The sequence below is a fragment of the Sminthopsis crassicaudata genome, chromosome 1 (assembly GCF_048593235.1).
Source record: "Sminthopsis crassicaudata isolate SCR6 chromosome 1, ASM4859323v1, whole genome shotgun sequence".
NCBI lineage: Eukaryota > Metazoa > Chordata > Mammalia > Dasyuromorphia > Dasyuridae > Sminthopsis > Sminthopsis crassicaudata.
The window spans coordinates 353,638,223-353,663,159 of NC_133617.1; the positions used below are offsets into that span (position 1 = coordinate 353,638,223).

The 24,937-nt window shown below is 34.6% G+C and overlaps 1 protein-coding gene across 1 annotated transcript in view; it reads left to right on the forward strand.

Moving 5' to 3' along the window:
- The window catches only part of FHOD3 (formin homology 2 domain containing 3), a 630,786-nt gene that overhangs the window by 530,043 nt on the left and 75,806 nt on the right, over nucleotides 1–24,937 (forward strand). Inside the window, 2 exon segments of the mRNA XM_074279229.1 lie at nucleotides 28–242; nucleotides 22,747–23,058. Of these exon segments, the coding sequence (XP_074135330.1) occupies nucleotides 28–242; nucleotides 22,747–23,058 (527 nt within the window).

Here is a 24,937-nt window from a genome sequence, read left to right on the forward strand (position 1 = left end):
GGAAACCCTTTGGAATTTAACTTTCAGATACAAATACTTGGAGCAGTTGGCAACTGAAGAGTATGAGAAGGAGCTGAGAAATCGGAATACAAGCCGAGGCAGGACAGAGCTCTGCTTAGACCTGAGTGCTCCTGCAGCCCCGTCCTCTCCAGTCCCTAAGTGCATTAGTCCACTATCTCCACAGTCCCAAGAGGAGGTTAAAGAAACTTCAACATCCCAGGCGACAGCCCAGCCTATTGAAGGTGAGTGCAAGAAAGACTAGAAAACCGTGTGACAATGATAATTTTCTTCATTTAGCTTAAATCTTTTGTTTGGGCAACAGCAGCCTGCTGTTTTATCTTTTCAGTACAAAATAATATTGAGATACCTAATAGGGATAAATGGAAGCCTGTCACATTGATTTCTTCTACCTGCCTCTATCTTCCCTTATTTCCTTTATGCAGCTACACTCTGGTGTCTTCATAACTGCCTATTTTTATACTAACTATTGATGATATGTGGTAATTAGGATATCTGAAAAGAAAAAAACATTATATGGAACAAAATATAACTTCAACATCTGATACTGAAGCTAGGAGTAATTATATATTATGGAATAATAATAAAACATTATCTTATGCCATTGTTATGAAAAAGGAACTTTTATTACCAAGACTATTAGAACAAGATTGTCTAAGCAAGCTAATTGTTTTAACTGAAATAAAATGAGTTGAAGCTAGCACATAAAAAAAAAGTTGATCTAAAGAAAAATGGAGACAAACAGCAAAGAAGAAAAAAAATGGCTTGAAATTTTTTTCCTTGCTTTCAGAAATGTTACTAGCATATGGCATGTGTGTACACATGTGCAGAATTTCCCTGGGGAAATTCTATGTGTACTTTTTATTGTTTTTAGAGAAAATTGATAGCATGCTATACACTGCAAACTTTATTTCCCATTGATTTTCACGATTTCTAATGCATGTTATGAATCATTTTTTATGCTTGCTTTTTGCCATCCAATATGGTCTCTGTATACTGAAAGGTTAATTAACACTGAAGTAACTATTATAGTTTCATTTAATTGCAGTCTGATTTCAAACTAGCCAACTAAAGAGAAGAGAGATACTGAATTCATTATTCTAGAAATGTTTATTAAATATAACATAATAAAATGTTGTTTAGCTTAAGCCAATTGGTGGCTATACAGCTTCAGAATTCAGTGGAATCAAAAGATTGATTCTGTCTAATTTGTGTTTGTTTTTTTACATGAGGAACAGGGACCTGGAAATGCCATTTCAACAAGCAGTAACAAAATTGGATCAACCAAATATTTCAGTTCCATCTAACACTGTTATGATTCTCTGATGACTAAGTGAGGATAGTTTTGGCAGCTTTCTCTGAGACTAAATTTTAGAAATTATTGCAATTTTCCTAAAGATCTAATCTTGAAATATTATTGCATTGAATGTGAAGCAGGGACATTGTCCTTTCACAAGTCTACACATTCCGGTCCCCATTACGAAGCACCATTTCATCACCTGGTTTTAAGGGTGCCAACAGTTAGGACAAAAGTACATTTGTCAGGTGCCAGTTGAAGAAATTCCAGTGGAAAGTTTCATTCCACTCTCAGTCTATGCTATGAATAAACAGTAATAATAGCTAATATTAATGTAGTGCTTTATATTTTACAAAATACTTTGCATTTTTCATTTGATCTTCCTGCCAGTCCTTTAAGATTGTTTCCATTTTACAAATTGGAAAAGAGAAGTTTAGACAAATTAAGTTACTTGCACAGCATCATGTAGCTAGTAAGTGTCCAAGGTAGTATTTGAACTCAAGTTTTCCCAATTGCAAGTCTAGTCCACTGCACCACATTGTATCTTATTTGAGTCTCAGCAAAAAACAGCTTATTCCATTTTTCCTTGATCAGATGGTAATATCTAAAAAAGGCAAAAAGCATATTCAGAGATGTGTTATTCAGTCATTTCCAACTCTTTGTGACCCCATTTGGGGTCGCACTGGAGGGATACTGGAGTGGTTCGCCGTTTCCTTCTCCAGCTCACTTTACAGATAAAGAAACTGAGGCAAACAAAGTTAAGTGACTTGACCAGGTTGAGAAATTGAGAAAAACTGGGTGAAGTGACTTTCCCAGGTTAACACATCTAGGGAAAAGGTTTGAGATCAAGTTTGAACTTCACTGCAGACATAGTGCTCTATCCACTGAACCATCTAACTGCCTGATAGTTCAACTATTAAAAGATTGTAAAGGATTAATGAGGGCTCCACTTCAGCTTGGTATACTAGCATGTAGTCAGGTAAGATCAACAGGGTCCAAGAGTGTCCTTTTGTTCTTCAACTGAATGCTTAATAGTGGTACTTCTGTGTCTTGTAGCTACGTTTTCCTAGAGTTAAGCTTGGCCAGCTATAGTTCATTTGATGACCATCCCCTGAGGTCATACAATCAGAGCACCAGTTCTAGCATAGGACTTGCCTTACAAATATGAAGATATTTATCAAATCTTTTTAAGGAATCACAAAATATTTACTTTGGGTAACCTTATTGAAACTTGAATATGAAATTTTTGAGTTTATTATTATTATCCCCCTCACACCATCCTCTACTCTCAAAATAGGGTTAAGTGAGAAGTCATTTTTGTCAAGAACAAACAGGAAGCCCTTTTTGGAATCTTTCCTGGAAATAGAAGGTCTGAATTTAGAAAAAAGAAATATTTAGAAGATCAAAATAGTATTAAATATAATTACTGTTCTAAAAAGAATATTTTTTTTATTCCTGGGAGTATATTCACTTTCTTCCATAGGCTGAATGAGTCTATTCGAAGTTAAAATAACTTTTGACCTTCTTTGTATCCCCACTGGCAGCTAATGAATGTTTGTTGACTGATTGAGTGGAATGAATCTAATTTATTCTCTTTTCCTCAATGCAAAATTATTTGAGGACTGCATAGAATTAATATTACATTATAGTGGATTGGGACACAAAAGGAACTACTGAGCATAATTTCCCGGAGCATGAATTCCAATGAATCTTTAGGGCTGCTGCAGCAAAACTGGGGATGCTCCTAAATATTTTGCTGTCTTGTTTGCTGGCTAAATCAGATTTTTTGGTGTGTTTGTTTGTTTTTGTCTAATCCTATGAAGTTATGTCTGTTTGCCTCATAGAATTGTGAGGAAATCATTTTGTATATCTTAATGTGTTTCATAAATGTAAATTGTTATGTCTATTATAACAGAATTCATTGTCAAATATTTTTAATTGAACTTTTGAATGTTCCTAATAGATATACCACCATCAGATCTAGAAAAATGAAGTCACCCAAATATTTGAACTACTAAAAACATCTAGTGTAGTGTGGAACAAATATCTAGATAATTGACTGGATTTTTCACTTTTTATCCAGATGTGTTGTCATTTAGGAATGGTTACATGATCTTTTTATTACCTCATACACACACCTTCCAGCTCTCCAAAGGAAAAACTACTAGTGGCATATATTTTAAAAGTATGCTTACTGAGAAGGGAAGGAAGATCTCAGAACTGTTATTCAGAATATAAGCTCCTTTAGAAAACTTCATTGTCAGATATGTCACAAATTTCTGAAAGTTCTTAAAAGAAAGAACACAGAATGGAGTGGATAGAGTATTAGGCTGGTTTAGGAATATCTGAGTTCAAATCCTATCTCAGAAGCTTACAAGCAAGATAGCCTGGGACAAGTCACTTAAACTTTCAGTCTCAGCTTCCTCATCTGTAAAATGGGTATAATAATACTACCTTACTTCTTAGAGTTGTGAGGACCAAATAAACATATTATTTATTATTGTTATTGGCAACAACAGCTACAATAATGGCTGCTAGATGGCACAGTAGATACAATGCTAGGCTTGCAGTCAGAAAAACTCATCTTTCTGGGTTCAAATCCGACCTCAGGCACTTACTAGTTGTGTGACCCTGTTTGCCTCAGTTTCCTCATCTATAAAATAATTTGGAGAAGGAAATGTCTAACCATTCCAGTATCTTTACCATGAAAATCCCAAATGGGATCACAAAGAGTCTGATATAACTGAAAAAGAACCACATCAATAATAAAAATAACCAACACCAATCTCCACTATATGCCTTAAAATCAAATCTTTAACCAGAGATCTTCCAAATCCACATATATCATTGAATCAATGGTGGTTCTTGCTGCTCAGTAGAGAAGAGTTTAACCTATTCTGTTTATAAACAACTAGTCTCCCTGGGGTCAGCCTCAAGCATTTTTCCAAAAACAGCTCTGAATTCAACATCATGATACATTTATGTCTCCCTATGTGTTATATCTCTAGCCCAAATTAGATTCCAATTTAGAACTTTGACTTCATCATTACCTTGCTACAACTAGCTGAACTAATCAGCTAAAATCCCAGAAAATTTGTGAAGTATTTCATTCAGCCATTATTACCTGTAGTTTCATGCAATTTCTGAGGCAGGGCAATACATTTCACTTTTTCTTTTTGATAAGAGTTCTTAACTCATAGCATCAGAAAGACCTCAGAGATCTAGTGATAGAATTGCAGATTCTGAAGGGACCTCAGAGATCATGTAGTCCAATCTGTATCTAAGTAAGAAACTCCTCTATATATCATACTCAACAAATGTCTTCATTTAATGATGAGGACATTGGCTATTAGAGAAAGTTAGCAATTTACTCAGAGTCATATGAGTTTAAAGAAAAGCCTTATCTCCTACTCTAGTGCTCTTTTCTCTTTACCACAGATATCTCCTAATTTCCTAGTCTTCACTTACCCTATATGCATTTAAAGGATATTTCTCTTTGACCTTTCATCCTGTTGTCATTAAGTAATCATTGATTATTAATCAATTAAATTGGTCCATAGCCTTGTAAACTTTCAATCAGTTCATATTAGTTAAAGAAATAGATACCAGTTTCAAATTGTGGAATCATTCTTCAATTTGTTTCTTTTCTAAAGATACAATAGTGCCTCTTTATACATTCTTATCAGTGTTGGTATACTCAAGGTAACAATTACATTGTCTGTCAGGATTAGAATGTTCATGTCATAGAAATTAAACTGATAAATAACATACACTTGAGTACAATTGATATCATGAGTACTACAAATATTGCTGAACTTTCTCTTTCAAATTAGTATGACTGGGTAGCTAGATGTTGCAGTGGGTAGAGCCTTAAAGTCAAGAGAACCTGAGGTCAAATCTGGCCTCAGAGTTTTAACACAACTAGCTTCTTGACTCTTGAGCAAGTTAAAAAAAACATTTTTTTAAAATTAGCATGGCTATGATATCATAACTGGTGTATCCTTATTTTTATATTTATGTATTATCTTTGAACATATCCAATAAGTTGTGTGACTGGTAGTTTTATTAAACTACCTAAGGGTTATTTCTTATAGCCTAAGGATTTTGTTTACATAGTTTCAAGTAATTCACATAGAAATATGGAAGAAAAAAAACTTCTAGTATTGCATATTGGACTTTCCTGTTATCAGATGTCCAGACATCATATTTTTGTATCTAAAGAGCATGAAATGTTTGGTTCTAAAGTGCTAAAATGTATTTTCAGAAGTAAATGGTACAGCTTGAGCTTTTTTCCATAAATAAAATTAATGAAGAAGATAAAGGTCCAAATCCCATTACCTGGTTTGGGAAGCTGGGGAAAAGTAAACTATACTGGCTTACCTGGCCCCTCCAGATGGTCCCTATATCACTCAGAAGCCTCTACAAACTCTTCCTCTACGAATTCTCTAGTCTCTAGTTTTTTCTTTCCTTTCTGTCCCAAATTGTTTGATCAGTCCTGCTGTTGGGCTAAATCTGTACTATTCTCAGTATGTCATATTGCTTAAATCAACTTCCAAGCAACAAGTGCTCATTGAACTTGAATACTTCCTTTGGGGAATTACTCTACTTGTTATAAAGTCCTTACTTCTATTAAACTGAAATATTTTCCCTTTAGTATCTACTCACAAGTCATAATTCTTTCTATTGTAGCAATGCAGAATAAATCCACTCCTCTTCCTAAATTAAAATTCTTCTAATTGCTGAAGACAGAGATCTTGTCTCACTTTGGATTTTTCCATCTTCAATTCTATCATAATTACTCTGTAAATAAGGTTTCTAGATCTACTGGTGAATCTCCCTTAGAAGTAATCTAACCAGTAAAGATGCCTTTTGCAATGTGGCATTCAGAATTAACCATATTTACAAGAAAAATTCTATTTACATGAGAAGATCTGACTTAATCTGTTTATTGTAAGATAATTATTTCCCATAATCTGGACATTATATTGCTATTAATGCAGCCTAAGGTTTTATTATTTTTTTTAACTATTTCACTTTTATATATTTGTGTAGGAACTATACCTAGTTTACTTCAAGGAGGATTAAGGGAGAATTACTGTTGTAAAAATGAATAATTAGGCATAAAGAAAGATTAGAGACAAATTGCCTCAAGGAAAGTTCAATTCTATGAATACATGTTGTAAAAGGGGATTTCTGAATTACATGAAAGAGAGTAGATGTTACAAATTAGTAGAAGATAATTGCTACTGAATTTGGCCCTAAGTTTTCTAGAAGCTAAGTAAAAAATTAAAAATTCTTGGGGCAGCTAGGTTAGGAGGGCCGGAATTGTGATCTCAGATTCATAAATCATTTACTAGCTGTGTGACCTTGAGAAAGTCACCAAATACCTGGGGAAATTTTTTTTTCAAAAACAATTCTTGGATCATAGAACTTTCACTGTAACAAAAGAAATCTTTTGTCTGAATCTTTTTTTCTGGAATTAAATTCAAGGATGATCTCATAAGTAAGAGCTGGAGAGTATCATAAGCAATGTCTTCTCATTTTTGAGAAGCAGAATAGTGTAGTGGAAAGAATATTGAATTTTGATATCAGAGCATCTGGGTTTTAATTCTAGATCTTGATTCTTACTACCTCTGGGCCCATGTGGCAAGTCACTTAATTTCTCTGAGTTTTCTAATGTGTAAAATGAGGAGATTAGAATGGATGACTTCTAAGGTTGCTTCTAGCTCTGAATCTGTGATTCAATAAGAAAAGCATATGAAGACTGTTAGAAGAGGGAATTTATCTATCAATCCTCCATGGTATCTGAGGGAATAATATTAACTTCTTGTTCAGTGAACTTGTGCAGGAAAAGAGAATATGATTGAAGTATTTTGATTTCTGATTTTCAGCAGTACAGATAGATAGATAGATAGATAGATAGATAGATAGATAGATATAGAATTAAACTGAATCTAAAGGATTCACTTGTTCTTGTGTCCAGTAGTCTGGTTTTTAAATATTTGTTGTCCTTACTAAGTCTTGGGAAGAAGATGTTCAAACGTAAATAGTTCGTGCCTGAATTTGCTTACAAGTGCCCATAGAGCAGATACTCTCAGCTGTTAAAGTGAAAGCCACATGTTTTAGATGCCAGACAAGAGGAAAATAGTACTGGCATCCTATAACATGGTTTGGCCCAAAGACAATCCCTGTTTGTTTAATCAAAGACTGATGATAGGTTGATGAATGCTGCAAATCATCTTAAATTGCTCTTAGCTATGTCCTTGATGAGACAGATTAACTATTCCAACAGTGATAACCAGGGACCACTAAACTGTATATTTCTGGAAATTGCTCACTCCTCATGAAAGATGTAATTTTTAAAACTCAGTCCTGCAGTTTCTCAAGAAGAAAGCCAGTAAAAAGTTTGAAGGAATACCCAACAGATTAATAGAGCTGTAATTGGGCAAAAAAAGAGAAAGAAAACGATTTCCCTTTTAAAAGATAAAGTAGAATATATGTGTGTGTATGTGTGTGTGTATGTATTTTATACTAAAGAGACCATTTTGTTGTTCTTGTTCAGTCATTTCAGTCATGTCTGACTCATAGTTGATCCTATTTGGCGTTTTCTTTGCAAAGGTACTGACTAGAGTGGTTTGCCACTTCTTTCTTCAACTCATTTTACAGATGAGTAAATTGAGGCACATAAGGTTAAGTGATTTGCCTAGGGTCATAAGGCTAGTAAATGTCTAAGGCAAGATTTGAATTCAGGAAGATAAGTTTTCCTACTTTCAAGCATTATCACCTAGTATCTACTAGGTAATTATAACAACTAGAAAAGATTTGAGCCATACCTTAGGACAGATTCTGAACAATTCTGGTGGCAAGTAATCTTCAGTGTCATTTTTGGTCCTGTGTGATTAAAAGTTTTGCTTTTGTTGACATATTTTAATTTCACATATTCTTCAATTCTGACTACTGTCTCTCTGTCTCTCCGTTTCTCTCTTTCTCTCTCCATCCTTGATTCCTACCCAGGAAGTAAAGAGAGACAGAGACAATAATTCAACTAAAATTTCTGGGCGCTTTTTTTTGTAAAATACTTTCTACTTATAGGCTTCTATCTCTCTACAAAGAGGTTGTCTGCTTTTTGTCAATTCCTCTTCAAGGTCAAGTTTAATCCTTATAATTACAGCACATTCAATCTCATTTCTGTTGTTCTTCCTATGTACAGTGTTGTAGTTACCTTATGTTGTTTTCCTACTCCTGCTTCTGTCCCTCTGCATCCATTATATCATGTTTACTATGCTATTTGATTTTCTCATATTCCTCATTTCCTGCATACAGTAATTCCATTATATTCATGTATTATAATTTGTTTAGGCATTCATTAATCATTCCCAATCAATGTGTATCTATTTTATTTCTAGCTTTTTACTATTACAAAAATATTATGAATATTTGTATATTTATGGGATTTTTTTCTATTTTTTGAAATATGTGCCTAGCTGTGGTATCTTTGGTATGAACCATTTTAATCTTTTTAGTATAATTCCAAATTGCTTTAGACTAATAATATTAGCCCATCTATAAGATATCTTTTCACCGCCCCCCCAACAGTGACTAGTTTCATATTTTGCCATTATTGTCAATTTCTACAACTGCAACAAAATTTTGATTTGCTGAATCATTTATTTTGGAGCAATTGAAATGACTTGAGGTTCCTCAGATTTACACAATCTGGTGATACTATCTAGGAGTGTATTTTAGTACTTCTGGATATCATTGATTTTGTTCTTATGGTTATTTCATCTAGCAGTTCAACAACTTTTCTCAGAAATCCCCAAAACTTTGTAATCCTTAAAACATTATGGATATGTTTTTATGGATTGGATTGAATTTTATTTATGGATTTATGGATATAGATTGTTTTTATTATTGCCCTTCTATACCACACAATTGTCTTCACATGTTAATATATTTTAAATAAAATCACCACCTTCTATCCTCTGGTGATAAATTTTTCTACATTTAGTTAACTCAGAGAACAAGTTGGCTATTCATAAACTATACTCAAAACCTTTTCTGCTACTAAAACTTGTGTATCATAGTGTAGTCTTGGGACCCTGCTCATGAATATGCTCATCTCCATATAACAATAAGGTACCAGATAATAGAAAATGAACTATAAAGCTAAGAAAGTATATGGTAAAGAAGCATGCAGATGTTCAAGTCACTAAATATAAATGGACTATATCCTAGAATCCTGAAAAAAATGAGCAAGTATGATTGCTAAATCAGTTCTCAATGACCCTATGAAAGATCACTAAGAACAATAAAGATTCCAGGCTTAGAAAAAAACCAATCACAGAATTATAAGATTTAGAGTTATAAAGAATCTTAGAAATCATCTAGTCTAATCCTCTCATTTGACAGATGAGGAAACTTGGGCACTTAGAGGTAAAGTGACTTATTTAGTTAGTAAGAAACAAAGCAAAAATTTGAACTCAATTTTTTTTCTCAGTGAAAATTCAAGGTTCCTTCTGGTTCACCATTTTGCCTCTAAATGTTGTCTTGATTTAAAAAAAAAAAAAGGAGAAAATACTCTAGCCTACTCCTGAATCTCAAGAAAAAAGAAAGACAATCCCATACTTCTTAACCCTAACTGAAAGGTTTATTAATATTATATAGATCTATAGAGGCATACAAGAACCCATGTGCTAATTGTCATTATCAAGCCTCCTAAGTTTTTGATGTCTATTCAAGCCTTAGAGAAGTAAAGTTATCACATGCATTATTTACAGAAAACAAACAAAAAAAAAACCCAGATCTGTTCTGTGCCAGTAGATTTCAAATGGCTCCACCAGTTAGAGGTAGGACCATGTTTTTACCCAGAAAGGCAGTCTTATTCAAATGTACCTATCTTGGGTAAGAAGACCCCGAATACCAACAATGGAGGGGCTAAATAAGAAATTATCAGGAATTATATTTATTATAGATTAACTAATTCTGGATATTTCTGTCTCTTTCACTTTTTCTGGGGAAAGGAGCCCACTTTGCCTAGATTGCATTAGGGAAGAGGGAACTTTGCAATTATAGACTGATAAGTTTTGACTTTTGCTTCTGAAAAAGTTGTAGAACATTATTTGAGTGATAATTTCTGATCATTTTGAAAAGAAAGCGACAGTCAAGGCTTCATCAACAATAGATCCTGACAGACTAACTTCATTTTTTGATATGGAAAATAGTATAGTGGAACAGGAAAATACTATATAAATAGTATACCTACATGTTAGCAAAGAATGTAACAGTGTGTTAAAGTGGAGAGAGAGAGAGAGAGAGAGAGAGAGAGAGAGAGAGAGAGAGAGAGAGAGAGAGAGAGAGAGAGAGAAGGAGGAGGAGGAGGAGGAGGACTAGATGATGGACTGCACTGTGAATTAAAAATTGGTTGAATAATAAGATTCAAAAAATGGTCACTACAGTGCTTTTGCTAAATTATTGATAGGTTTCTAGTGGAGTACCCAATTAACCTGAACATCTTATTTTTTAATCTCTTTCATCAGTGACTTTTTATAATACTTTACCAGTATAAAAGCTTGTCAAAGTTGTAGATGACATGAACTTCAGAGGCATTAACTTTTTGATGAGAAAAATCAGGTTCCAAACCTATTTCACAAAGCTAGAATCATGGATTGAATCTAATGAGATGCAATTTTATAAGTATAAATGTAAAATTATATTTAGGTCTTTAAATATCAATTTAACAATTACAGGATAACAGATGATTAGAGAAATTGTGTACAAATATTTGAGGATTCTCATACAACATAAACTCAGCATGAAACAACAGTGTAGCATGTGAGCCAAAAGTTAATGCTAGGTTAGCTTCATAAAGCCCCATCCCTATTAAACTTCATCATGACATGAAAATGATCTTGGGCTCTCATAGACTACAACAGCCGACCACAAGTTCTGCACATTTCTGTCTTGCTGAAAAGACTTCAAGCATGGCCCTAGAAGTGGATTGAATTTGATTCCTTGGTGATAAATTCTTTAGTCACAGAAACTCATGAAACAAAGAAAATACAGAATAGAATGCAGTACCATGCAGCTCTCTGTGGCTGCCTCTAGTAACAGTGGTAAAACGATGGAAAGGGAGAAGATATGAAGAATTATAGTTTTTAGAAAGTCTATAAACTTTGGATGGTCTGTAGACTGTTGGTAATCTAAATAAGTGGTCCTCATTCAATGGCCACTGAACACAAGGAGCTAAATCACACCAGTTTTGACATTTTGTTGCCATAAATGAAACCACAAGAGAAGTTGCAACTAAATAGAAGAATGATGTACTTCTTCTCTGAGACAAATACTGTGCAATAGGAAACATCATTTCAGAGACTATTCTGATCTTATGGTATTTTAGTGTTTGTGGTAAGCAGTCAAACAAAGCCCACCATGGAAATAATTGTGCACCAAAATCTTTGTAAAGAGATTCTACAAGTATAGAAATTCTATAAATAATTCCATAGTTTCTTCCAAGTAGATCACCATAATATCCAATTTTAGTTGGCAAAAAATAAAATGGCAAAAACAAAACAAAACAAAACACACATTTGAAAATATGATCAGGAATAAGAAATGAGAGATGCCAAACTTGGAAGCTACATAGAAACCCTAGTCTCGTGCATCATGAATACTTTGAGGAAAGAATTAGAAGGTATTTCTCATAGTGATCACTAAATGTCTTTCCTCCAAAAAAAATTAAATCAATTATAGTTTAATAGATAGAAAATGACTCATGATTCATTATTGATGTGAGAATCCTTCTTGGTTCTGCTTACTGTGTATGATTACATTTTTCATTTGTTAGAATAAATGCCAAAATTCATATATAGTGAAGAAGAAAGCAAAAACATGAGAAAAATGACAGTTTAAAAATTGTCAATTATGTATTCAAGAAAATGGGGTAGATAGCTAAGAAAAGGGCATAGACCATTGATTATGATAATTTTATACAGGAAATTGACAGAGTAGTATAACAGCACCTTATTCTGTATTGACTTCAATTACTTGTCAGATAGAGAGATATGGCAGCTAAGAAGAGCATCAGTCTTGAGTAGAAACTTATCTATAAAATCTTCTGGAATTTGATTGTGGAAGATCATGAGCAGTATCATCGCAGAAAACAGAGACAGATGGAGGATATAATCATCTATAATCACAAAGATATTTAAAGATAAAACCTGAAGGAGAATAACAAACAACAGAAAGATAGAAAAGATATACAAGATTTTTCATCATTGAGGACAGTGCAATCTCTTCATTTGGAAACCAATATCATGGTTCAGAAAGAAGAGGTGGAAATGGCATAAAAGAATAAAAACAGAAAAAATGCAGCTGAATGAAGACCAATTTACATAAATATTTGTGCTAACAGTGACGTAAATGTGAGCATGTTGAGGAATCAATTTACAAGATAACGATGAAGATATCAAAATCATGGAATAAATCTGGCTATTAACAACAAATAATAGGTGAATAAGGAAAAAAAAAATAAGGAGAAACCAATTATCTGTCTGCTCTCCTATTAATCTAAAATTTTAAAGAATAATGTATTCGTGCATTGAGGACTTCCTTGAAATGCCCCAAGACAGTAAAAAACAGATTACTGAGGGAGGATTTGAATCTAGCTCTTCCTGAAACAAGTCTAATAGTCTTCCCCCTGCACCACCTACTTGCCTCATCTCTGCAGTTTTTGGCCCTGTTGATCACCGTTTTTTCCCAGATACTCCTTCCTCTTGAGCTTTTGTGTCACTGTCTGGTTCTCCTCCTAACTCACCATTCCAAGGCTTTATACTAGAAACTCTTTATCTTTTCTATCTAAAATATTTCACTAGATCGCATTAGCTCCTATGGAGTTTTAGAATCTCTATGCAGATTATTCCTTGATCAAGGGTTTAGAAATCATTATCTTTATCCCCAAGCCGTCCCCTTTCTCAGACTTCTCCATAACTGTTGAGGTTACCACCATTTGCTCAGTTATCCAGGTTTGCAACTTTGGTATCATGCTTAATTGCTGACTTTAACTCACTGTGTATCTGATTTGTAATGAAATCTTGTCATTTTTATTTCTACATCTCTTACACATTCCCTTCTCATTACTTATCTAAATACCACCCTTATTCCCTCTCTTTGACTATTACAGTAGCTTCTTAATTGGAAGTAGTTTTCAGTATGAGATGAGGAAAATGAGGCTCTGAGAGGTGAATTCATTTTCCTATGATCCTGTGTTTGAACTGAATTCAGACCCAACAGCTAACTCAAGCCTAGAGCTCAAACACTGATACCATACTGCCACTCAAAATAAGATGTCATATATTCTGTTCCAAAATTTCCCACATCTTTCATCTCAGAGATATGTCATTCTTCCAGGTTCCTTCAGAATGGATTTATGTTTTCCATTGACAATTTCAAATACAAAAGTATGTTATAAAAAAACTAGCTTGGGAACCCTTATGCTTTTAATATCTTGACCATTCCAACTGTGAATCTGATGAGATTTGAGTTTAATAACACCGAGAGTCAAAATAATGTTAAGGTAGAAATGAAAATGTTTGGCGCAGCTAAGTTGTCCTTCTCTGGAGTTAAAATAAGCAATGAAGGCCAAATCATAAACTAGTCAATAACATTTGCTTCTTGGAGAGATATTTACTTGTCCTACCAATTTTATCTCTTGGGCTACTACTTATCAACAAGTTGTAGTGACAAATAAGTTTCATTGTATAATTTTTTCCTTGGTTCAATAAAATTACCATGAAATAATCTAAAAAACTGGTTAATAATGATTAGCATTTCTATAGCTCTTCCAGGTTTGCAAAGCACTTTACACATTTTATTTAATTTGATACCATAAGATAAGGTGCTATTATCCCCATTTTCTACTAATGAAAAAACTGAGATACAGAGAGGTTGTGATTTGGGCAGAGTCACACAGCTAGGATCTGAAGGTAGTAGAATTCAAACTTAGCATTCTATCCACTGTGTCACATTCCTATATAATAGTGTTCTAGAATGTCTACATTATAAGACACTTGGCTTAAGTGCTAGACATTATGTTATTTATTAATGATTTATTTCTACATTCAAATTACATAAATCTATGAGAGGTGAACTTACAAATAATAACTTTTTTCTTATTATTTCATCAGTATTGACATCAAGGAAGATGTCAAAAAGGAAGACATTTTTACATAAGTTTTTTCCAGAGTGTTTGAAAATGCTCTTTGGAGAGTCCAAATAAAGGAAAGATCTTTTGAGGGTTAAGATATTTGAATGGTTCTATTTGCATATGGCATGGAACTAACTGCATCAAGTCATAATACTAACAAGAAAAGAAATATCAAGAATAACAGCTCATCACGTGGGTCTTTAAACTTTTAAAAGTGTCATGTCCTTGGAATTATCTCATTTACTCACAATAACCCCTCATAGGTGCTAAAGATATTATTGTTCCCTTTTTACAAATCAGGAACCAAGTCTCACAGAGGTGCAATGTCTTATCTATGGTCATACAGCAAGTAAGTGCTGAGAGTAATATTTGAACTCAAGAATTCCCTGACTTTGAGTCCAATTTTCTTCTCATTAAATCATACAGTAGCTTAATTTTTAATAATTATTGGGAAGCTGACTCAAAAGGAAAGGCCTCAATCAAGCTTTGACATTACATAGCAATGTTCTTTCTACCATTTCTGGATGGGGAATATATAACATTTATACAAGAATCTCCCTTTTGGTGTGTATGTGAGCGCTGTTATATAGCGATGTATTTCCCATTTATTCTCCTACAATCAGGTATGTTACTTTTAGTAATAGCTAGTTGGTACAGTGGACAGAGTGCCAGGACTAGAGTCAGGAAGACTCATCTTAGTGAGTTCAAATCTCTTCCCAGAAACGTTGATCCTGGACAAGTCACTTAATCCTGTTTGCCTTAGTTTCCTTATCTGTAAAATGAACTGGAGGAAAAAATGGCAAACCATCCCAGTATCTTTGGCCCAAATGAGGCCATGAGGAGTTGAACATGACTGAAAAATGATTGAACAACAAACTTTTAGCAGAAACAGATTTAGCGGAAGGTTTCCCTTACTGATGTAGATCAAATAAGATAATTATGTGTAAGTTCTTGGTAAATTACAGAGTTCTACAAATGGAAGGCATAGGAATAGAACAAGGAATAAAATAGTATTATAATGATAAGATCTTACATTGAAATTGTCATGCTTTACACTTGAATTATGTTTTAAAATAACAGGATTGCTCCTACTACCATAATCATCTTTCTTGTATGGTTTTATCATCTGTCCTGGGAAGGCAACATCATAGTGGAAAGTGCAGTGGCCTTTCTCCATATGGAGACTCAGGATCTAGTCAGTTCTTCTACTCTAGATTTGTCTAACACACTTCAAATGACTTTATCTCTCTAAAATTAAAATTGCTTCATCTTTAAAACAAAGGTGATGATCTAGGTCAGTGGCATCAAACTTGGAAAAAAAGGGGGTCATTAATCCATATGTAGGGATCTCTATAGGCTGCACGTTGATAATTTTAAAATGTGATGTCTATGCTTATTGTATTTTCAAAATTTTGTTGTGGACAGTGTGCAGCCCATTGTCTGCTTTTAACGTCTCTAATCTAAGTGACTTGAAAAAGTCCTTTTCATTTTTAAAATTCCATGCCCTCCACCTGGCAGAGCAATCTGGATAGAGTATATATTTAGAACAATTCTTCATTTTCTCTCTCCTTTCAATCTAACCCAGATGTTCCCTACAACCTTCTCAATCTCATTACTTCTTTATATGTGCTTCTTCCCCCACTCCATTTCTATCACACCTATGTGTGTATATCTTTGTCTAATAAAATATATCTTTCAATTTTCTCATTTCATTCATGAGTCCAGTGCTACCAAGCCCTGACATTCCTTCATTGATTACCTTTATTTCATGTATTTTTTATATAGCCAACCAAGTTTGTCACTTTCATTCCCAATCAGAACCTTTATCGCTTGCCTCCTGAGAATTACTGAGTTCTTTTCTACTCTGTTCTTTCTATATCTTAAATGATATCTTCCACCTTATCCAGAGGGGCAGTTTTATTTGGGTCTTTTGCTCCTTCTCAGTAGAATTTCAGTTTGAAGCTGCCTTGGTCAGGTTGGTCAGTCTCCTGCCAAACACATTATTTGCTTGTGTCTGTAAAGAGCACCGTGTCCCTTATAAGAACCCTTTGTTCTAGAGTTCTGGGCTATATCCCAGAAACCAAATCATTTTCTATCTATGTAGCCAGCCATTCACTTTCCTATTTATTTCTTTCTCTTCATAAGTAACAAACTTCAAGTTAGATGACAGATGATAATATGACTTATGTTCCTAAATCCTTCATTTTCCTTTCCAGAACTCTAAAGTATCTAAAGATACAATCCAGGTTCCTTCTGTCATTTATTTTTACATGAATTAGTAGATGACTAGTCAGCTGGTTTAATTATTCTTAGCCTGTTCTTTGTCCCATCTTGTCTACATACCATGAAAGAAAACATACCCACCAATTTGTTGTGTTAGATTAATATGTATTTACTTCTATAACTTTATTGCATTAAATATGTAATTACTTCTATTTCATTTTAAAATTAATATACATTTACTTCTAAGTAGAGAGTTTCAAAATACCATGATACATCTCTTCTTTCTGTGATCAATAAAAAAGATTGTTACCATCTACTGATGATCCATAGGTCATCAACTTTCTATATAGCATGGGATGGAGCTTCCTTAAGATTTCTACAACTACCCTTTCTGAGAAAGTCCTCACACCTTTTAAGGAGCCCAAGTTTTACAGGGTTATCTGTTCTCCCGTGTTTCACTTACCACTCAACATTGGTGTGGATTCCTTAGTGTTGACTGTCTCCCTTCTCATAATGTTTATTTGTCTTTTTTCCCAGCTGTGTTTTTTATCTCTTCTCTAAAAATGCTCTAAAAAAATTAGTCTGGATATATTATCCTATGTATAGCCCCAGGATATAATCCTCCAAATCCTCTGCCTTTCTCTTTCTGGCAAATAACAAGATGGCTCTTGCAAATACAAGAGTTTTATAGGGTTCTTGAACGGGACCTCAAGTCAACAAGTTCACTTTCCTCCTAAAGCATAAAGCATCATTCATCTTGATCTATATCTGACCACTGGCCCCAGATGGCTCTGGAGGAGAAAATGAGGCAGGTGAACTTGCACAGCTCTCCCTCAATGAAATCCAAATCACTTGCTTTCCATAGCATCAAACCCCCACTATCATGATCCTCTTCGAGAACGAAGGACAAACAACAATACCTGACAGTAGATCATTCTCTATCTGAAACCCTGCAACAGGAGGAAATTTTCTCCCTATAAAGACAATTCATTCTATTTTGAGAAAAGTCTAATAATTAGCAAGTTTGTTCTTATTTTTGAGTTAGATTCAATCCCCTTCTACATTAATTACTTATTGATTTCATTTTCTGCCACAGATTTAGAACAAGTGGATTCCTGGGGCAACACAATCACAAGAGTCTCTCTCCAATATATCAAAATAGCATATAAAAATAAGAAACTATAATTCATAGAACACAATTTTATTTTTAAATAACTGGTATTTAAATCCCTTTACAAACTGAGTCCAACCATCCTTCTGGTTTTATTACATGTCACTCTCCTCCACATATTCCTCAGTCTAATTTGCCTTTTATTCATTACACACAATTCGCCATGTCCTCCCTCCCTCCTTACTTCAACTTTTTAGAATTCCTAGTTTCCTTCAAAGCTTAGCTAAAATGCCATTTCTTATAGGAGGTCTTTGCCAAACAGCACAGCAATTAATACTTCCTCCAAAAAAAATTTATCTTGTATTTTCCCCACATTTTTGTATATACCTGTACATATCATCTCCCTAAGTAGACTATAAGTTTCTTGATTACAAAGGCTGTTACACTTATATCTTTGTATCCTCAGCACTTAGCATTGTGCTTAAAAATAAGTGTTTAATAAAAGCTTATTTACCAAATAATAACTAAGCACCGTAGAAAGCTGATTTTAATGCCTAGCATAAAATTTGTTATTATCAAATGAAATTTCAGTTACCTAAATAGCATTAATTTTTTAAACAATTTAATAAACATGTGCCGCCATTGACATGTCAATAACTCAGTATCACATTTTGCTCATTATGTGATTTGGGCTTTAAAATGTGTTTGTTTCTTATGGTCCATAGTAAAATTATACTTAATTAAATCCCCATTTAAAACAGTACTAAAAGTGATGGGGAAACAAAGGAGTTGGCAGCCAGCAAAAACAAGAGGGAGAGAATGGTACAGTCAGTCTCATTCATTCTATATATAAAAAATCCCTTCTCCTTTTAAACACATTTCCAGTCTTGTTGGTTGCCTCAGGAAAAGAAGTAGTGTACACCATGGAGGTCACTCCATCGATTACTTCAGTGTCCGTCTTTCTTCTGCCTCTGGAATCAAGGGTGTTTGTAGCCACATCTTTCTCCCCTGGTAACTAACTGCTGGCTGTTTTTGCATCTGTTTTCTGGTTGTCTGGATGGAATTGAAAGAGCCCTTCCTGTCACTTCTTCATTCACCTGCCCAATGGCGGGCAGGTTGCCAGGAAACAGATGCAAGGACAGAGGGAAAGTGAGATCTGAAAGTGCTTCTCAAAGTCCTAGTGGGCCGCAGATCTGTGGGACTCTCAGAGCCCCAGAGGGGAAAGGACTTCAGAGCTCATCTAGGCCAGAGGGTCAGACATGTGGCCTATAGGCCACACACAGCCCCCGCCCTGTGGAAGGCCGTCTGAGCCAGAGGGAAACATAGTTTGTGTCTGTCATTGGTGCATTAACAAGTAAATATGTGTATACATCTGTGCATGTATGTACATATGTGTATATGTATGTGAGTGTATGTGTGTATACATGTATGTGTGTGTCTCTGTGTATGTGTTGTGTGTATATGTGAGTGTACATATTTGTATAGGGGTGAGTGTATGTATGTTTGTATGGGCATATGTGAGTATATGTGCGTGAGAGTGTATATATGCGAGTATATATTTATATATGTATATATATATATATATACACATATAAGTATGTATATGTGTCTGTATGTGTATATGTATACTTATGTGTGTATATGAGTGTATATATGTTAGAACATATATATATTTATATATGAAGTGTGTATATGTGTATATGAGTATATATATGTATATATCCATATGTGAGTGTATATATGGGTTATGTATAGATAGATATGTGAATTATGTGTATACATGTGTGTATGTGTAAATTGTGCAAGGGTATATATGCATGTATATGTGTATGTATAATGAGTATATGTGTGTGAGTGTGGTTTGCCATTTCCTTCTCCAGCTCATTTTACAGATGAGGAAACTGAGGTAAACCAGGGTATATGACTTGTCCAGGATCACACAGGTAGAGAGTGTCTGAGGCCAGATTTGAACTCAGGTTCAGGTACTCTAATCATTCAGTCACCTAGCTGCCCATACATTAAAAAATAGTGCTTGGTTTTGGTGCTCAACTTCTACTATTTTCCTTACAAATCACATTTCTATTGTCTTTCTAATCAGTTCTAGACACTGACCAAAATGGTTGCTAGAAGGCATGAGTTTGCTTACCTTAATATAGCTTAATTCTTTGCTTTCATTGAAGAAAAACCAAAATTGCTGTAAATTGATGTGGTCAAAATTGAAATGGAAAATCTGGTCAATCAAATCATCAAATCCTAGATCCTACTTTCTTGTTACTCTCCCACTCTGCAAAAATCGCATGTTTACCAGGCTTAGCTAGGAATGCAGAAGGTGAACTGACTGGATTTCACTGTCTTGGAGGAGGAGACTGAACGTACCACCAACAATTCCCACCATATGCCAGCCAATTAAAAGCGAAACGGATGCCATATGCCAGGCTGTTGGAAACACACTTCAGTTTTGATGTGGCTATTAAGTCGGAAATGTGTGTAAAAACATGTGCTTTCTGTCAGCCAAATGTCTGACACAGCCATTTTTCTATATTCTGCCATGGCCCCACTTACAAAATTAATAGGCTTTGTATCTCTTTGCAAAGTAACTTCTTTTAGATTTCCAAAGGGATCACCATGGAAAAGCCTTTTGAGCACTAATGGGAATTAAACTAAAGAGCCTGCTCCTGCTTTCTCTTTACCTGTATTTCAGTCTCACTTCCTAATAATTCATTTCTGGTTTTTGGAGGAAAGAATTGCATAGTACAAACACATGTTTTAAAAAAAGCATGTTGCAGGCTATTTTGGTATCTCATCTCTCAGAATATCTGAATAGAAGAGAGAATCAAATAAGTTGCTTTTTGCTCTTAGATCCAAAACACTCCTTTCTCAATATACTTGGCAGGAGTTTTCATGGTCATAAAGTAGACCCTTATTTACCTGCCACTTTAAAGTCTATAAACCACTGGTATTCCAAGAACTCTGTGGGGAAGGCAGTGCACATGGAATCATGCTCCTTTTACAGATGAAGAAATTCAGAGTTTAAGTGACTTTCAGGTGGTCACCAATAGTTGGGACTTAAACCCAGGTCTTCAGAGTCTCAAGAAAAGTTTTCTAATAACAATAATGTAGTAGGATACCTTTGATTACCGAACTCCATGCTAAATGCCATATTCTGTGCATAACCCCTACATTACTCAACAAAATCAAAATTCACACAATGAACATCTTAATAAATAATAAGTAAATTTATATTTAAATATAATATATATATATATTGCTTAATGAAACATCAATTCTTTAAGCCTTCTGAAGCCAGCAAAGCAAAGGAAAGAGAACTGAGGGAGAATTATAAATTTTCCATTTATGACTCAGTAAAACCCCAAGAAATTCCTCAGTGAGAAAAACTGGTCACATATAGAAGCTTTTCAAGGCCTGATGCACAGACTAGTGTTTACTCCTAGGTACTTACATTTAGCCTTCCTAGCAAGGGACAGTTTGAAGAGTTTATGAGGATTTGCTAATTAATTAAATACAATCAATTCTTTCTCTAGGTGTGGATGACATTTTTCATCATAAGTCCTTCAGAGTAGTCTTGGATCACTGTTTTACTGACAATATTTAAGTTATTCACAGCTGGTCATCCCACAATATTGCTCTTACTTTGTAGATGATACATATCCCTAACTTGAGCTCATTGAGGACTTCACAGATTTTTCTGTTAGCAACTTGTTCGTCATTTCTTATAGAATAATATTCCATCATAATCACATATCACAATTTATTCAGCTATTCCCCAATTGATGGGCATTTCTTTGCCCTGAGAAAAGAGCTGCTATAAATATTTTTGTTCATATATATCCTTTTTTAAAATCTCTTTTGGGATACATGCCTAGTAGTAATATTAGGTGAAAGATTGTGCATAATTTTGTAACCCTTTAGGCATAATTTCACACTATTCTACAGAATGGCTGAATCAGTTCACAATTCTACTAACAATGCATTAATGTGTCATTTTTCCCACATTCCCTCCAACATTTATCATTTTCTTTCTCTGGTCCATTAACCAATCTAATAGGTATGAAGTGGTAAGTTTTACTTGATTTCTCCAATAAATAATGAGTTAGAACATTTTTATGGCTATAAATAGCTTGATCAGCTCACTTGAAAATTTCATATCTTTGGATTATTTATCAATTGGAGAATGGCTCTTATTTTTTATAAATTTGTCTTGGTTCCCTAAACATTTGAGAATTCATTAGAGAAACTTGTTTTAAAATATTTTTTACAATCATTATCGCTAACAGTTTATTTTACTCTCTTCTTTTATCTTGTCCTTCCTCAAAAGTGTTTGCTTCCAAGTACCCGCTACCCCAATATGTATAGGAAAGGATTGAAACAGGTTTTTTTTTTTTCAATTCTTGGACTTGATTAGGATGCCTAGAAAGTTGAGCTGATCCACATGATAAATTCCACCCAGAGCAGACTGGCATGATGTAATGTATTTAGTTTTTATATAGCCAGGAAATTAGACCAGATGTGGAGATCCCCATTTTACTAGAAGATAAGCATCCGGCTTCCATGTTTGATCATCTTATAAATGGTTTTGAGAACCCCAGAGCCAAACTTCTAAATATGTTTTTAAAATATGGAGCTAATTTCAATATGAGAACAATTGAAGCAAAAGATGATAGACTTATTCAGGTAGCTTTAAATTTCATCCAGTATCCATCAGTATCTTACTTATGAGGTTGTGCATTCGCCATGGATATTTTTTCTTTGTTTAGGAGGAAAAAGAATGGAAAGAAGGGGGAGTACCCCACTCTGATAAGTTTTCAACTCTCACTTGACACCTTCGAGAAATGACTGTTAAGTGAATATTTTCTCCATTGTTGTCTCCACCAGTGAGTGCAAGTGACCCTGACCCTGAAGCAGAGCCTGAGACAGAAAGAGTGGAAGCAGGAGAAGGAGTGGAAGCTGAGGCCGGAGAGAAGCAGAGGGTGGATGTACCGCATCAGGAAGTGTTGTGTCACCAAGGGGGACCAAAAAGTGAGGGGACCCAAGGACCAGAAGAAAGTGCAATACTCAGTGAGAAGGAAAGGCAAAATGAAGAAGTGAATGAAAAAGACAACTGCTCAGCCTCCAGTATTTCCTCCACAAGCAGCACTTTAGAGAGAGAAGAGAAAGAGAGCAAGTTAACCAGTGATAATGAAGCTGGTAAAGTCATTTATTCAATCACGCAAAGAAATTCTAAAGAAAATAGGAGGGTGGGAGAGAAGTGAACTGCTGAACTGACTACAGAATAGTACTGAGTCCCCTTGAGAAATCATAAATTTAAAGCTGAAAGGGATCCCCAGTGGAGGAACTAAGGTACAGAGAGGTGAAATGCCTTACATACAATCACATAGTTAATAAGTATCTGAAGCAAGATTTGAATCTAGTCCAGTACTCTGTACACTCCATCATGCTGAGGCTATTGTGGTGTACAGAGGTAAGAGACACAGGGGAGCTACATAGCACTTTATGGTAGAGCTAGATTTAGAAATTCTGTTGAACATGTTGATAATGAAAGAACCAAGTGGTTTCCCTTGAGAAATAAGAATTATAATTCATTAATTTAGTTGTTGATTTAATTATAATCTTTAAAATTCTGTTATTATTTTCAAAGATAATGTTGTGTTGTGAATGTGCATTTAAATTCAAAAGGGCCTGAATCCACCTCTCACACATGTAACTTTGGGCAAATGACTTAACTATTCAGTACACTGGGTATGTCAAATAGAAAGAGCTTTTTTCATTCAGAGTTCTCTATATCCAAGAAACCACAAGTTTGAATGTAGAAAAGGAAAGAAAGAGAGAGAAAAAAAGAGAAGGGAAGGAAGAAAGGAAGGGAGAGAGAAAGAGAGAGAGAGAAGAGGAAGAAAAAAAGAAAGAGGAAGAAAGAAAAAAAGAAACTAGAGAAGCAGGGAAAAAGAGAAGAAAGGAAGGAAGGACAGAAGGGAGGCACACTTTACCAGACTGATTTGTTATATTGCTATAAATCTTTAAAAATGATATTATAAGAGAAACTATTTTCTTACTGCCTTCCGTCCCTTTGTGAAACAGTGAGAATTTTTTCTTTCGTTATGTCCATTAGGTTAAGAGCTATGTAATTGGTTGTTTGTTACCAACAAATTCAGGTTTTTATAGTTTAATTTAGTACCTTGCATAGTAGCTGGTACATATTAAGCATTTAGTAAATGCTGATTGATTGACAGAAAGTATTGGAAACATCATAACACAATGCTTCATGGATTTGGTTATATTGTGTTGTGAAATTTAATACTTTACTTAAAATCCTTAATTTGCCTTTTCCAAGAGTAACAAACAATTGAAAGACAGAGCTACATCGAGGACAGATATCTAGTTTAAAATGAGGAAGTCCTGGTTCTAGTCCTGTTTCTGACACAGTCTGGCTTTGCTATCCATGACAAGTTGTTTATCTTCTCAGTACCTAAGGAGACTATTAGTTGTGGAGCAAGTGCCAATATACATTAGGAGGAGTTTCCTCACAGCTAATTCCTATAACCAATGAAGCCACAGGTCTGGTTCACCTCTTCCATCCCCCCCAAAATTTGGTTATTCAGAACCTAGCTTCTTAAACCTCATATGGAGGTCTCACAATTGAATGTGGGAATTGAAAAATTATAATTATTATCAGTAAATGTTTGATTTGTATACATATTTTACATACCTGTACATCTAGAGAAATGTAAAAATTTCTTGGGTGAAAAGAAGTCATGAGGGAAAAAGTTTAAGAAACCCTTATCTAGAGTGAGAGACAAGCTGGTATCCTATGGTCAAGCAAGAGGGTTCCACAGTACTTTCGATGCACTCCCCTAATGCATTTGTGGGAGTACATGGGTAATTCACACAAATAGAAAAGTCTCAGATAATTTGTGGTCTGAATCAGTGGAAGGAGTCCCCACACTGATGAGACCCTGAAGTCTACTGCAATATTTGAATCATAATGCTGATTGTTGTGGTCAGTTCCACTGAAAAAAGCAGTATTTGGGACAGCCCTGAAGTCAGGAGGACCTGAGTTCAAATCTGTTCT